Raw genomic sequence first — 12737 nt, 5'->3', positions numbered from 1 at the left:
TCATAATGATGTTATTGGTTGTTTAGGCTGCATATTTTCTGAAATATCAACAATTGTTACGTACACGTCTTGGGTGTGATTCATATTTCTCCAATACTCAATCAATAACCCATATCCGCATTACATATAATCATTACCATAGGTTAGTTAATTGGGTAATATGTGGATAAAAACAAGATGTTGAAATCAACATTCGATTATCAAAATATTCCAGGATAAATATTCCGGGTTAGGTGACATCCAAGAGATAAACAAGTGTTCTAAATAAACAACTGCAAGAGAGGCTCTCAATATTTGTTGCAAATAGGCTAGGATGTACAAGGTCTTCTCAGAGTCCCGGAAGCACATCGTTTTCCCTTCCGCCCGATTCCACAGGCTCGGCTTCTGAACATCATTGAATTTCCTTTTCAATGTAAATAGATTATTTGTTTGGAGTATGAAGTTATACATCTTTACATACCAAGCGTTGGTCCAGGGGAGCACTTGAAGGCTGCCAGTTAGGTTCAACAACAATCAATACAGTGTATATTTTAAAATGATGTACATACTGTGTTCACTATACACGGGCACATATCCTTGATCTCTTGTAAGGATCAAATTAGCATGGAAGTTACCAAACGTCAGTCCAGTGTACAAACAGATTTCAAATTTTGCGGGACAAATATGCAACAATGTATAAAGTATTATGTTAAAAAATGTGTGCCAAATACAGTTTTACCCAACAATTCTTTATAACCTTGACAGTTCAAACTTCCTGTCACGTTTAACCGAAAGATAACCGCTTTTAGGTTCTTTATCTGAACCAAAAATACACGTTGGATGACACCTCCAAAAGATCAGCCTTTGTGGTTATATTTTTGTGAAGGCATCCCTACACGTTCTTGTACTACGAGACAGGGATTGGTAGGACAGTTGTGCTGGAATCGACTACAAACTAGAAGACACATTCCCGTTGCTTCTGATAGTGTGGTGCTATTTAGATCTCGCTACACGTGGTCTTACCGCGCCCAACTCAATGCTCGATTAGCAGTATAAGTTCGTGGATACAAAGGCGTTTAAGTCAAGTATTGTTTGCATGTGTAATTTAACTGAGCACTGGTGTGAATAATATGTCAACGTTATTACTGATGTTAGAATATTCAGATCCATACATGGTGTTGACAAATGAAGGATGATAATCTGGGGAAAAGTGGGTTTCGATTCCACAATCTCCAGAAAATGATACAAATATGAAAAGCAACTTCCAATGGCAAAACTATACAGCCATGTGTGAGTGAGTGTGTGTGTGAACCTGATTTTACGCTAACCTAAGAAGAAATGGATTTCATACATTGCAGCTCTTTTAAAATTTGAACCCGGACTTTCAGTTCAGCAGGTCACCCTCCTATTCTGTACTGATGCTTGAGTCGATTTATGATTGCAACATCATCATGAACATTTCTATATGAACCATTATCACATAGTTTTGATACCGGCGGCATCCTTCACAAGCAAGTGCAAAGACAAAGTATAATTTCTACACCTGCAGAAGGAAGAGGAATGCTGGACCTTGATCCATTCAATCCATACAATAGTATCAGTGCTCTCTATTTACAAGAATGCAAACTTAACACTATGATTCGTAGAGGTAAAACAACATGTATTCGGAGTGAATTTGCACTTATCTGTTTGTTTCGTGGGAGAAATATGGCCGAATCCGATATATGATAGAGGTTCGAGTTCAAGACTTGATTCGGGTCTTGTTCAGTCGTCGCCAGATTGCTAATCATCATCATTACATCTGGTTGTCATTTACCTTTAACCGGAAACAAGTCGTCCGAGCAAACGTTTGTACATATGACTTTGAAGTCAAACCCACGGCTTGTACCAGTAGTCACTGTCTACTTCCATCAATTAAAGACAAGTCAATTAGTAACGAGCAAAAACATTCACCGTAGCCTTGAAGAAACGCGAGTTAACCAACAATTACTAAACGTGCCCAACTGGTGTACATTTTTGCAATCGATCAGTTCCGGACAGGCTAACTTATCTGATACTTTGTTTGATTTCTGTGACACAAATGAATACATAAATGCATCAGTGCTATGCCTCCAAAGGATGATCTCATCTTTCCCCGCCGGTTACATTCGTTATTGAATGGTATCAGATCACTGAAAAAGTATGCTATCCTTGTTGGTCGTATTCCTTGTTTTTGACTTGTGTCATGTGTTACTATGTTTGTTTACCGACATACTTGCCTTGATCTTACATGTGTTTGTGATGGGTCTGTTTTTTGAGGATAGTCTGGGACACTGGGTATTCCTTTGTATGGACGTGTTGTGGTTTCTAGAACTGAGTTGATTGCTATGTTGGTGGACTGAAGTTCCAGAGATTGAATCATTAGTCAAAATAAAAGAAATGTTTGTTCTGAGACATCAATACAGACCTCCCACTGTATTGTAAAACACATTTATTTCTAAAATGGTATTTTTCTGTTTATAAGCATCGGAATTTCTGCACTTCTACACAACAGACATAATTAAACAAAATCATGTTTCCCAGTTCTTCGATCACATGATTGTCTGGTCTGTATACAGGCCGTAATCGCATGGCAGGAGTACTGTTGTGTGGTATGATGCTGTAATTTCTATGTTTGTAGGCAAACTTTGAATGGAGTGTGCTGCCAGTATGCCAGGACCGTTTTGCGAACACCTGGTGGCAATACTGATTTCCAGTGATCCATTTATATGTTTTGCATAGCTCTTTGTTCTCTTTTCACCAACAGGAATCTGTTTCTGGGATACTCAAGAGTAGGGGTGCCTGTATGTCTATATTACTGCCAATCATAGGCATGAAGACAGAGGAAGTTGCCTCAGCCAAGTCCTCGACATTCAGCATCCCGCACTCGTGAATGTGCCCAGACTGCGCTGAATCGAGATTCGTGGTCATGACAGAACCACAATTTACGAATCATACACTCTGATCATGCGAATACCGGTATAGTTCATTTTCTCTAACCACACACAAGTAGTGATAAGAGATTAGTGTGGTCTGATGACTACTTAAAGGTCGCACTGTCAGATGAGAATAGATAATGTTCATATTTGAATGTGTAAAAGAGACTGTGATACATGTCGTTTCACCTTAGGCAAGTTAGTTTGTTCAAAATTGTCTCTGTTCACCCAGCAGAACCTGTATGTGCACTCGGTGAAATAAGTCATGAGACTATTAACCATTTAGTGCCTCACAGGCAGCTTGGGTATCCCGAGTATTAATGATCAGATTATTAGTATGCGCACATTTTATACGGTCAATTTAATTCACTGTACGTCTCTAAAAGAAAAATAGATACCATTTCATTGTCATTCCTTAGAAGGTGACGAATGACAAAGTAGATTTTGATGTGCTGGTAATAATGACATTTTGTTTAAGTTCCTTATACCAGTGTCAAGCAATGTCACATTGTCAACTCTGTCATGACATTATTTCACAAATCGATTCTGTGGTACGCCATTTCATACGTCCTTATCTTAACACAAACGATCTGAGCCAAATCCTGGTTTTATCCTGCGTCTGTCCGGGGTCAGTGACCGAGAACGTGCTGAAGGTGTACTCACACACCTCACTCGGTCACATACTTCTTACTCATTTATTCACACACTTCTCACTCGGTCACATACTTCTCACTCATTTATTCACACACTTCTCACTCGGTCACATTGTTCTTACTCATTTATTGACACACTTCTCACTCGGTCACATTGTTCTTACTCATTTATTCACACACGTCTCACTCGGTCACATAGTTCTTACTCATTTACTCACACACGTCACACACTTCTCACTCGGTCACATACTCATACTTCTTCTCATTTATTCACACACTTCTCACTCGGTCACATACTTCTTACTCATTTATTCACACACTTCTCACTCGGTCACATACTTCTTACTCATTTATTCACACACTTCTCACCCGGTCACATACTTCTTACTCATTTATTCACACACACTCGATCACTCGGTCACATACTTCTTACTCATTTACTCACACACTTCTCACTCGGTCACATACTTCTTACTCATTTACTCACACACTTCTCACTCGGTCACATAGTTCTTACTCATTTACTCACACACTTCTCACTCGGTCACATACTTCTTACTCATTTATTCACACACTTCTCACTCGGTCACATACTTCTTACTCATTTTTCACACACTTCTCACTCGGTCACATACTTCTTACTCATTTACTCACACACTTCTCACTCGGTCACATACTTCTTACTCATTTACTCACACACTTCTCACTCGGTCACATACTTCTTACTCATTTATTCACACACTTCTCACTCGGTCACATACTTCTTACTCATTTACTCACACACTTCTCACTCGGTCACATAGTTCTTACTCATTTACTCACACACTTCTCACTCGGTCACATAGTTCTTACTCATTTGTACACACACTTCTCACTCGGTCACATAGTTCTTACTCATTTGTACACACTTCTCACTCGGTCACATAGATCTTACTCATTTATTCACCCTGTAAGTGCCACATACGGCGTTGGTTGAATTCCGTGCCCAATCGTCCCTACGTATATTCATATTGAACACAAATATATTTGTTGAAATACGAAAACCACGCATGCAGTTCAGTAAACCATTATATTACTACACTATATACTATTTTAACGTCCCCAATTTTAGAAAAGAAAACAACAATAGTTAGTAACAAGCGCAACAGGAATGTATTGCCTGTACATTTTCATGCACTATGCATACAAGAATACAGTCATTATCCAGTCTCATCCTGTCTTAGATGCATGGTCTAAGCAAGAATACAGTCATTATCCAGTCTCATCCAGTCTTAGATGCATGGTCTAAGTCCGCTCCTGATATCTGGCCTATTGTCGGTGTAGGCGTATTCCAGAACTTCAAACAACCGCGGGTCATGTTTCCTCAAGTAAGCTCTTGACGCCGACTCGGAGGAACACGGTTGGGATGTGCCACACCTAATATGACAAATATTATTGATTTATTGTATATACATTATACCCCTGGCATGTATATTTTACTGGGCATGGACCAGACGTTTATGATATACTGTACACAAACAGATTCTATTGTTAATGGGCAATTACAAACATCACAGGAACAATGAGGACAGTTAGAATAATATAAAGTACAACATAACCACGCGTTCAGCTTTAAAGAAATTATTGCAAGAAACAGTGGACAGATATTTACTCACATGTTCATGCCAGCCGTGACGTCAGTCCTAAGTACAGACATGAAGAAGGAGGAGGTTGCCTCCGCCCAGTACTCATCAGCATTCACCATCCCATACACGCCCAGTGTCCACAGACGGTTACTGCGAGCATTACTGTATGCAGCAAGTATCTGTAAATAAGTGAACATGTGATGCACAGAAGCAGTGATGCTGTTAAGTGATGGCGGTACGCACATAATGAGCTTGGAGCTCAGAGCTCAATGGTGCGATGGCACGTAACTTTCTGGGTGACCTTTCGTAGAAACAGATCCAAACAAAATGTTCAACATGAATTTGGAAAAACCTCATCTTGAGCTGGACCTTTGAGTTGTATCACTTTGTAAATTACATTTTAATAAAATTCTGAGATTTAAATATTCAGTTGGCAAAGTCAAATTATGAGGATTCGCAATCTTAATTTCACTTTATTTGATTTACTTTTTCGTTTAAAGAGAAATTCATCGGTACGTTTTCACTGTAAATAGACTATAGTTTAACACATTAACTGTTTTAATCCAGCAACAGCAATGTTGCGACTATGGAAATAATAATTTACAGACTGAATAACCTGTGTTGGAAATGGCAACACATTGCTTATTGTAATAGAAACATGCATAAATAAGTGTAAACTGTACTAGTGTGTATACTTAAGTTGGAAAATTCCAGCTTCACGAGCATTTGCAAAGGGAAAGATGTCTACAGAAAACGGAAAGCAGTATAGGAAAACAATTATAAGAAGGATTGAAAGTCAACATTCAAAATACAGGTGAAAAGTAACATGGATGTTGTGTTCTACTAGACATGGGTCAAATTGTATACCAATGAACAGGGACCAAGGACCATTTCTTAATTGACTAGAATAGTGACGATGAATGTCCAGCCAGGGACATAAGCTGATTGGACGTTCAGTTTAAAACTCCACGCAAATGCCAAATCAATCTGTAAACCATCTTGATAATCCTGTGGTAAAGTGGGCTTGGTCATCGCATTCGGTTCTGTCCGGACGTATGTATACGTGCGATAAGAATTTGAAGCGTGCAACATGCCAAAATACAACCTCCATGACGTGCTGAACTGATGGTAAAACAGGTGAGATCTTAATACATTAACAGGAAATGAAAGTTCCAGTGCATGGTGTAAGGCTTCGATCATCCAGAATCGAGCTTGATATAATGAAAATCAGATATGTCTGATGTTTGGTGTAAAACCATGAAATAGTGAACTACAGTAACATGATTAATATTTCATTTTCTCTGTATAACTTTCCTTTGTTTTCATAATGTTGAATTAAGAAAACAAAACAAATGAGCAATGAATTATTTTGATTAGGAATAAAGTAATTGATCTGTTATGCCAATTATCCCCTGACCAGCCCCAAGAAGACTACATCATATCATGAATGCTGCAAATCAGCTCGTCACGGTAACAGACTAAGCTTCTCCTACAAGGGAACCACCATACGTGTAACGCATCTGCATTACCTTGCTATTCCAGCTCTTTGGCATGTTTTTCATTGTCAGATGTCCAAATTCGTGGACAAGAAGATTCTCCTTGTGATTATACAGGTCTTGGGCGTCACACAACACGTTATCGTCAAGCACAGAGCTACGCTGATTGGTTAGACCAGCAATGGTTGCCCACTTCCGGTTGTCAACAGTACACGTGTAACTGCATGATCCACTGCAACTACCTGGCATCACAAGAGGATGTGTACTGAATCATTTCATTAAATTTTGTAAACATGTAATTTAACTTGTAAGGAAAGCGCAAAGTAATACTGGTTCTAGGTATTTACCACGCCTATGAAAACGAATTTCAGCAACCACGGGGAGTAGTGCACAAAGAGCTATTCACTTGATGAAGGTCATCGTCACCATTGGCTCTCATAATCAGATTTAGATTTTAATCACGTTAGTCTCAGTGGACCTTATGTACACGTCGTTGGCTACATGCATTCACTATTCCATGCAACTCCTTCATGATCCATGTGATCTCTTACATATGACATCATACCTCTACAGGCTGGGGTGTCAGCAAGATGGGAGTTTTCAGGATAGACCACCATCCCCTCGGACTTGGAGAAGATCCCCACACCATGTGATTTGGCGATACCGTTAAAAACGTCATCAGGCATGTTCCGTACCATCAGGCTTACATCTAGTGCTGCCTGGAATATACATTATCACAACGAAAAATATAAGCAATAATAATAATTTATGATAGTTCTGACATCATGGTCAACAGCAATATTTATGGAGTCAAAACATACTCTCGTTCTGTTTTCCTCACAGGGTGTGTCAATAAGAAGCAAACGACATTCCTAATCACTGCATGGCATATCACATGTGTGAATGCTATAGCGCATGCGCGTCTATTAATACATGTCTTTGTATCACTCTCGTGATCAGGAGATGCGAAACCTGAGGTTTCTCTTGCATAATTGTATTACAAGAATATTAACCGAAGACATTTGGATATTTGATTTGATGTTCTGGTCTGAGAGCAAGATTGAAGTGTATTGTCAGTCTACTGGATTTTATGAATTGTAGGTCGATGAAACGAAGACGGATCTACTCAAGTTTCTCTGATACATACGACACAACCGTTTCCATTATCATAACAACGTTCTGCAAAATGCAGAGATGTCTCCATGATTCCGAATGTATCACTGGCTGTGGGGTAGCCTAGTCGCTAAAGCGTCCCCTCGTCACGCCAGGCCTGGGTTCGATTCCACCCATGGGTACAATGTGTGAAGCCCATTTCTGATATTGCCCGCTGTGATATTGCTGGAATATTGCTAAACGTGGCGTAAAACCCTACTCACTCACTCACCAAATGTATCAGGATCTAATGATAACAGGTGTTCGTGAACACCTAAATAGGGCACCGGCAAAAAACATGAAAGGGCAAGTCAGATGTTCACCTGAAACAATATGGTAACATAAGGTACATCGGCTGTATCAAATATGGAAGCATTCTGCTATTGCTTGCCACGCAATACAATTATATTCTGAAGACTAGAATGCTGTAATCCTGATGAAACAAAATTTTAGCAAGACTCACACGATGGTCCTTGAAATGTCCTAAAACGTTATGAAATATTGACACCCAACAACGCCTCACCTTGTGTAGTGCTTCATCCGACACTTTGTTGGTGACAGTGATTGTGACGTAGGGGCGATCACTGAATGTGTTGTCATTTATGCCGCCGTTGTGGGTGACGTACTTGTGCCTGAACGTCGTTGCTGCCCGGTAAGGGGGTATCCAGTGGGTTCTGATATGAACATTTAAAGATAAACAGGTTTCAAACCTTTGTGGAGGACCAACAAGCGGCACAGAACAAAAAGACTTTCAAATTATTTTTCAAATTAATGAAAACTATTAAGGGAACAACATAATTCCTGTCTCATCCTGGCTTTTTTATGCAAAAATAGAGCGAATTCCCAAATAATGATATATGACATGACTAAAAATGAAGTCGGGTCAGTCAAACTCTAAAGACTCGGGGAGATTCTTAGTTACAGACAAGGTACCTGTTAACTACCGCATCATCGGGTGGCGGCGAATATGCTGACACGCCTGAAACTGACAAAATATATAACGTCAAAGGAATGAATACCCTCAATAAATATGTGGCTGATTTACTAAATACAAAAAGACAGACCATTTAGATCAACTTTATCGCAAACTGCAGTTAGCATCACCTACTATCCCGGAGATAATACATACACTCAAATAAAGAACGATTTTGCAACAGAACAATACATTGATGTCCAATGAAATGGCCACGACTGTATCACCTCACGTTCCCTGTAAACGTGATCTCAGAGTGAACGCGGCATGGAGTCAATTGTCATTTCACAGGCCAGTATCAGGTATGGCCATCGCCAGTAACAGAAGGCCAGTGGAGTGGGAATGATCTGCCAGGGCATCTGCAACGTGTGGACGAGCTGTAAAGTGTCGTCCATTGTGATGAAGAAACTGGAACACGTGATAACTTTTTTAAGCTACTCGATGTCCACTGGATGTGTCGTGTTACGTGCAGTGACGCTTCCCTATGTAATTAGACTTCCTTTACACTGTATTCAGAATGTTAAATAATCACCGTTCCTCCAGACGTCGAAAAGCATGCTGACGACCATCAAATCTGTCATGAGGACAATGATCCAGTCCTGTAGCTTGACGTTTTTAACATATTGAACATACGCCATCAGTTCGGTGACATTTCAGCAGACTTACATACAGCTGGACGCCATAGTCGGATATTAGGCTCTCGTAATCGATTCCTCACAGTCCTTGCACTAATGTGTCAAAACATCAACGAGGGAAAACCATATTATCTTGTCGTTGCGATATTTGGTGACATCCTAAACGTGGTCGGGGCTTTGTTCAAGTATTCTGTTGGTAACGACTCCAAACTGGTTGTTTGGTTCTCCTGTGAACATCAAAACGCCTCAACGGTTTGTGCAATTCCGGTTTGACGAACATCAGTTTCACGCAAGCGCTCATTTACAGGTGGGACTGGCAGAACTTTCACGAGATTTGGCCATCAACAAACTCGCGTTCAACAACTAGAATACTCCAACCATCTACTCTGGTGTTCAATGCACCGACGATTTCTGTCTGATGTGTGATGACCTTCTTGTCTTCAGCAGTTCATGCATTTGGCTAGATGCGACTAACGAGATCGGGTGGTCAGGCTCGCTGACTTGGTTGACGTATGTCATCGTATCCCAACTGCGTAGATTGATGTTCATGATGTTGATCACTGGATTGTCTGGTCTAGACGTGATTATTTACAGACTACCACCATATAACTGGAATATTGCTGATTGCAACGTTATACAACAAACAAACAAATATCTTTCTCACAGGACATTATGCATGTTGTCACTACACGTACGAGTAAACATCGGTGTTCATAGCCCTGTATTTGGGATTACCATGCATCTGAACAATCCATGAAAATTCTGTTTTTGTATCTGCTCGTGGAAAATAACAATAAAATCCGTATGACACACACCGGCGCACATATATTCGTAGCGCACTGTACTGTCAGCAGATGTTTAGAGATACATACAACTTCATGGACAACCACTTGTTATTTGTTGTATTCAGCGACGTTTGGATGTAGATCCTTGTAACGTTATCCAGCTGGAATGATTACAAGCAAGAAAGATTCTACATCGAAACGTCCCTGTAATAATATGCATGAATATGTTATGAATAGGTTCACAATCTTCTATAATGTATATTTACCTGCGAGACACAAAAGTAGAACCAACATCATGGTACACATAAGGTGAAATATGTGCTTTGCACCTTTATTTTATAGTTTTATCAGATGGCTTTTTCAAAAGTATTATCTACGAGTGCAATAGGTCTGGAATGGGATAGTCCAATGTCAATACCCTTTCTTGATTACTGCAAATACGGACTAAATTACGGAACACCTGTTTGGTGTGATTATTTCAAAATACTCAATAAACCACATTTTATTACAAATAATCATTATCATTATTTAGTTAATTTAGTAATAAAACTAAGTGACGCCAAATGATTTGATCAAAATAAGAACGAGATGTTTGAAACTACATTCACATTCGATCATCAAAATATTCCTGGCTAACACGGGGTTATTGGACTTCCATGAGATAAACATTGCTTTGATATAAACTAATGTAAGAGAGGCTCTCAATATCTGTTGCAAATAGGCTAGGATGGATTCGGTCTTCTCAAAGTCCCTGAACCACACCGTTGTCCTATGCAATAACCCTACAAGAAGCAAGCCTAGCGTTTACTCAGGTTCAGTTTCTGAATCTCGCTGGGCTTCCTTTTCAGTGCAAAGTACATGTATTTGGTTCCGTTCAAGTTATTTATCTTCAGATACCAAGCGTGAGTCCAGGGGCGAACTTGAAGGTTGTATATTTGGATTAACAACAATCAATACAGAGTAAGTTTTCAAATAATAATAATAATAAGTCATCTTCTATAGCGCAGTCTCCAAACACCAAGTAATTGCTCGCGGCGCTTTATCAGAATCTGATTATTATTACCCCGGATAACCCTAGCTGCCTGTTAGGCGCTAGAAGGTTATAGTCACATCCAACCGGGTACCCATTTTCTGCTGGGTGAACAGAGGGAATTTTGAACAAACTCACTTGTCTAAGGTGAAACCACATGTATCACATGTGCTTCGTTGTGGGGCGGGACGGAAGTCCTAGGAACTGTCAGGTGTCAAGCTGCCAAACACGGTCACCCATCCACAGACTCTCCGTGCTCGACGTTGCTTAACTTCAACTATGTATACATACCGTGTTTACTGTACACGGACACGTATCATTGATCTCTTGTAAGGATGAAATTAGCATGATCGTTATTCAAATACTTCGGTACTAAGATACAACAATGTATAATGTAAAATGTTTAAGATGTGTACCAAATACGGTTTTATCACAAACTGTCAACCGATTTCATACAACTTCATAAAGCCATGAAAAATAGACCCAAGTTAAACATGATTAACCGTGAGAAGGTAACCGCTTTTAAGTCCTTTATCTGAACGCAAAAATAAACGAATAACACGTTCTAAGGATCTCATCAAGCCCTTGTGGGCGTTCCAACCTATTTTTAAATTAATATCGCAAATGTGCATCCTTTGCTATGATTCAGGGGCTGGAAGGTAAGTGGAACTGGGATCTACTCCAAACCAGTACATTCTCGTTGCATCTGGCTGCGTTGTGTTATTTTGATCTCGCTACAAGGGCCTTAACCTCGCCTCACACGGTGCCTGAATAGCACTACAGTGGCCATTTGTTAACTTCGCACACACAAATGCATTGGAATGTTGCAGCTATGGTTTGTATTTAATTGGGCTTGTGTAAATTTACTGGGATAACACAGCTGAATGAATTCTGTGTGATTAATGTTGTCACATATACATTAATGAATGTCCGACAAATCAATGATCATGTTCAGATAAATTCTGGGTTCAGATTATTCTGTATAATATTAATGGTGCCAATTATAAAGCAAGCGTAGCTCACCGTGGCAACTTTACAATGGCACATCTATATAGACAGGAGTGCGTGAGTAAGTTTGATTTTTACGCTAACCTTTAGAAAAAGGGGTTCCACACATTCCATCTCTATGAAAGTTTGAACCCGTCTCTTCCAATGTCGAGACGCGCTTTCACAAGTCTCCTCTATACTGATGGCGAGTGTGAGTCCGGTGTACGATTCCGACTATATTATGAGCCTGCGTATATGAGCCATTATCAAATAATGATCCTACCAGTTGTTCACGAAAAGGTGAGCGCATCCTGCCCCACCGACGGCACCGGTCACAAACATATGCTACCAAGCTACCATTTCTATAATCTCTCCACCAATTTGTGATTCATAGTGATTAATGACTCCATACTCATGATATAGTTGGGATCATACAATAAACCATGCTTTCAGAAGATGATTTCCAAT

At 39.8% G+C, this 12737-nt stretch overlaps 1 protein-coding gene across 3 annotated transcripts; it reads right to left on the bottom strand.

Moving 5' to 3' along the window:
• Nucleotides 1-4719: 4719 nt before the first annotated feature.
• LOC124270712 lies at nucleotides 4720-10601 on the bottom strand. 3 transcript variants are annotated; one of them, XM_046705743.1, is made up of 8 exons: nucleotides 10519-10569; nucleotides 8793-8844; nucleotides 8383-8533; nucleotides 7273-7426; nucleotides 6741-6949; nucleotides 5242-5390; nucleotides 4853-5002; nucleotides 4720-4800 (listed from the first exon to the last, which is right to left on the bottom strand). In XM_046705743.1, the coding sequence occupies exons 1-7, from the start codon at nucleotides 10556-10558 to the stop codon at nucleotides 4858-4860; spliced, it is 900 nt and encodes a 299-aa protein (XP_046561699.1). In that variant the 5' UTR covers nucleotides 10559-10569; the 3' UTR covers nucleotides 4720-4800; nucleotides 4853-4857. The 3 variants fall into 3 exon arrangements, with proteins under 3 accessions (XP_046561699.1, XP_046561700.1, XP_046561701.1); XM_046705744.1 differs by having other exon boundaries at nucleotides 4720-5002; nucleotides 10519-10601; XM_046705745.1 differs by having other exon boundaries at nucleotides 4720-5002; nucleotides 8793-8838; nucleotides 10519-10566.
• Nucleotides 10602-12737: the final 2136 nt, after the last annotated feature.

This window comes from Haliotis rubra, unplaced genomic scaffold, assembly GCF_003918875.1.
Source record: "Haliotis rubra isolate DU_JTF1 unplaced genomic scaffold, ASM391887v1 Scf154, whole genome shotgun sequence".
NCBI classification, from domain to species: domain Eukaryota; kingdom Metazoa; phylum Mollusca; class Gastropoda; order Lepetellida; family Haliotidae; genus Haliotis; species Haliotis rubra.
This window is presented reverse-complemented; position numbering and strand designations above follow the sequence as displayed.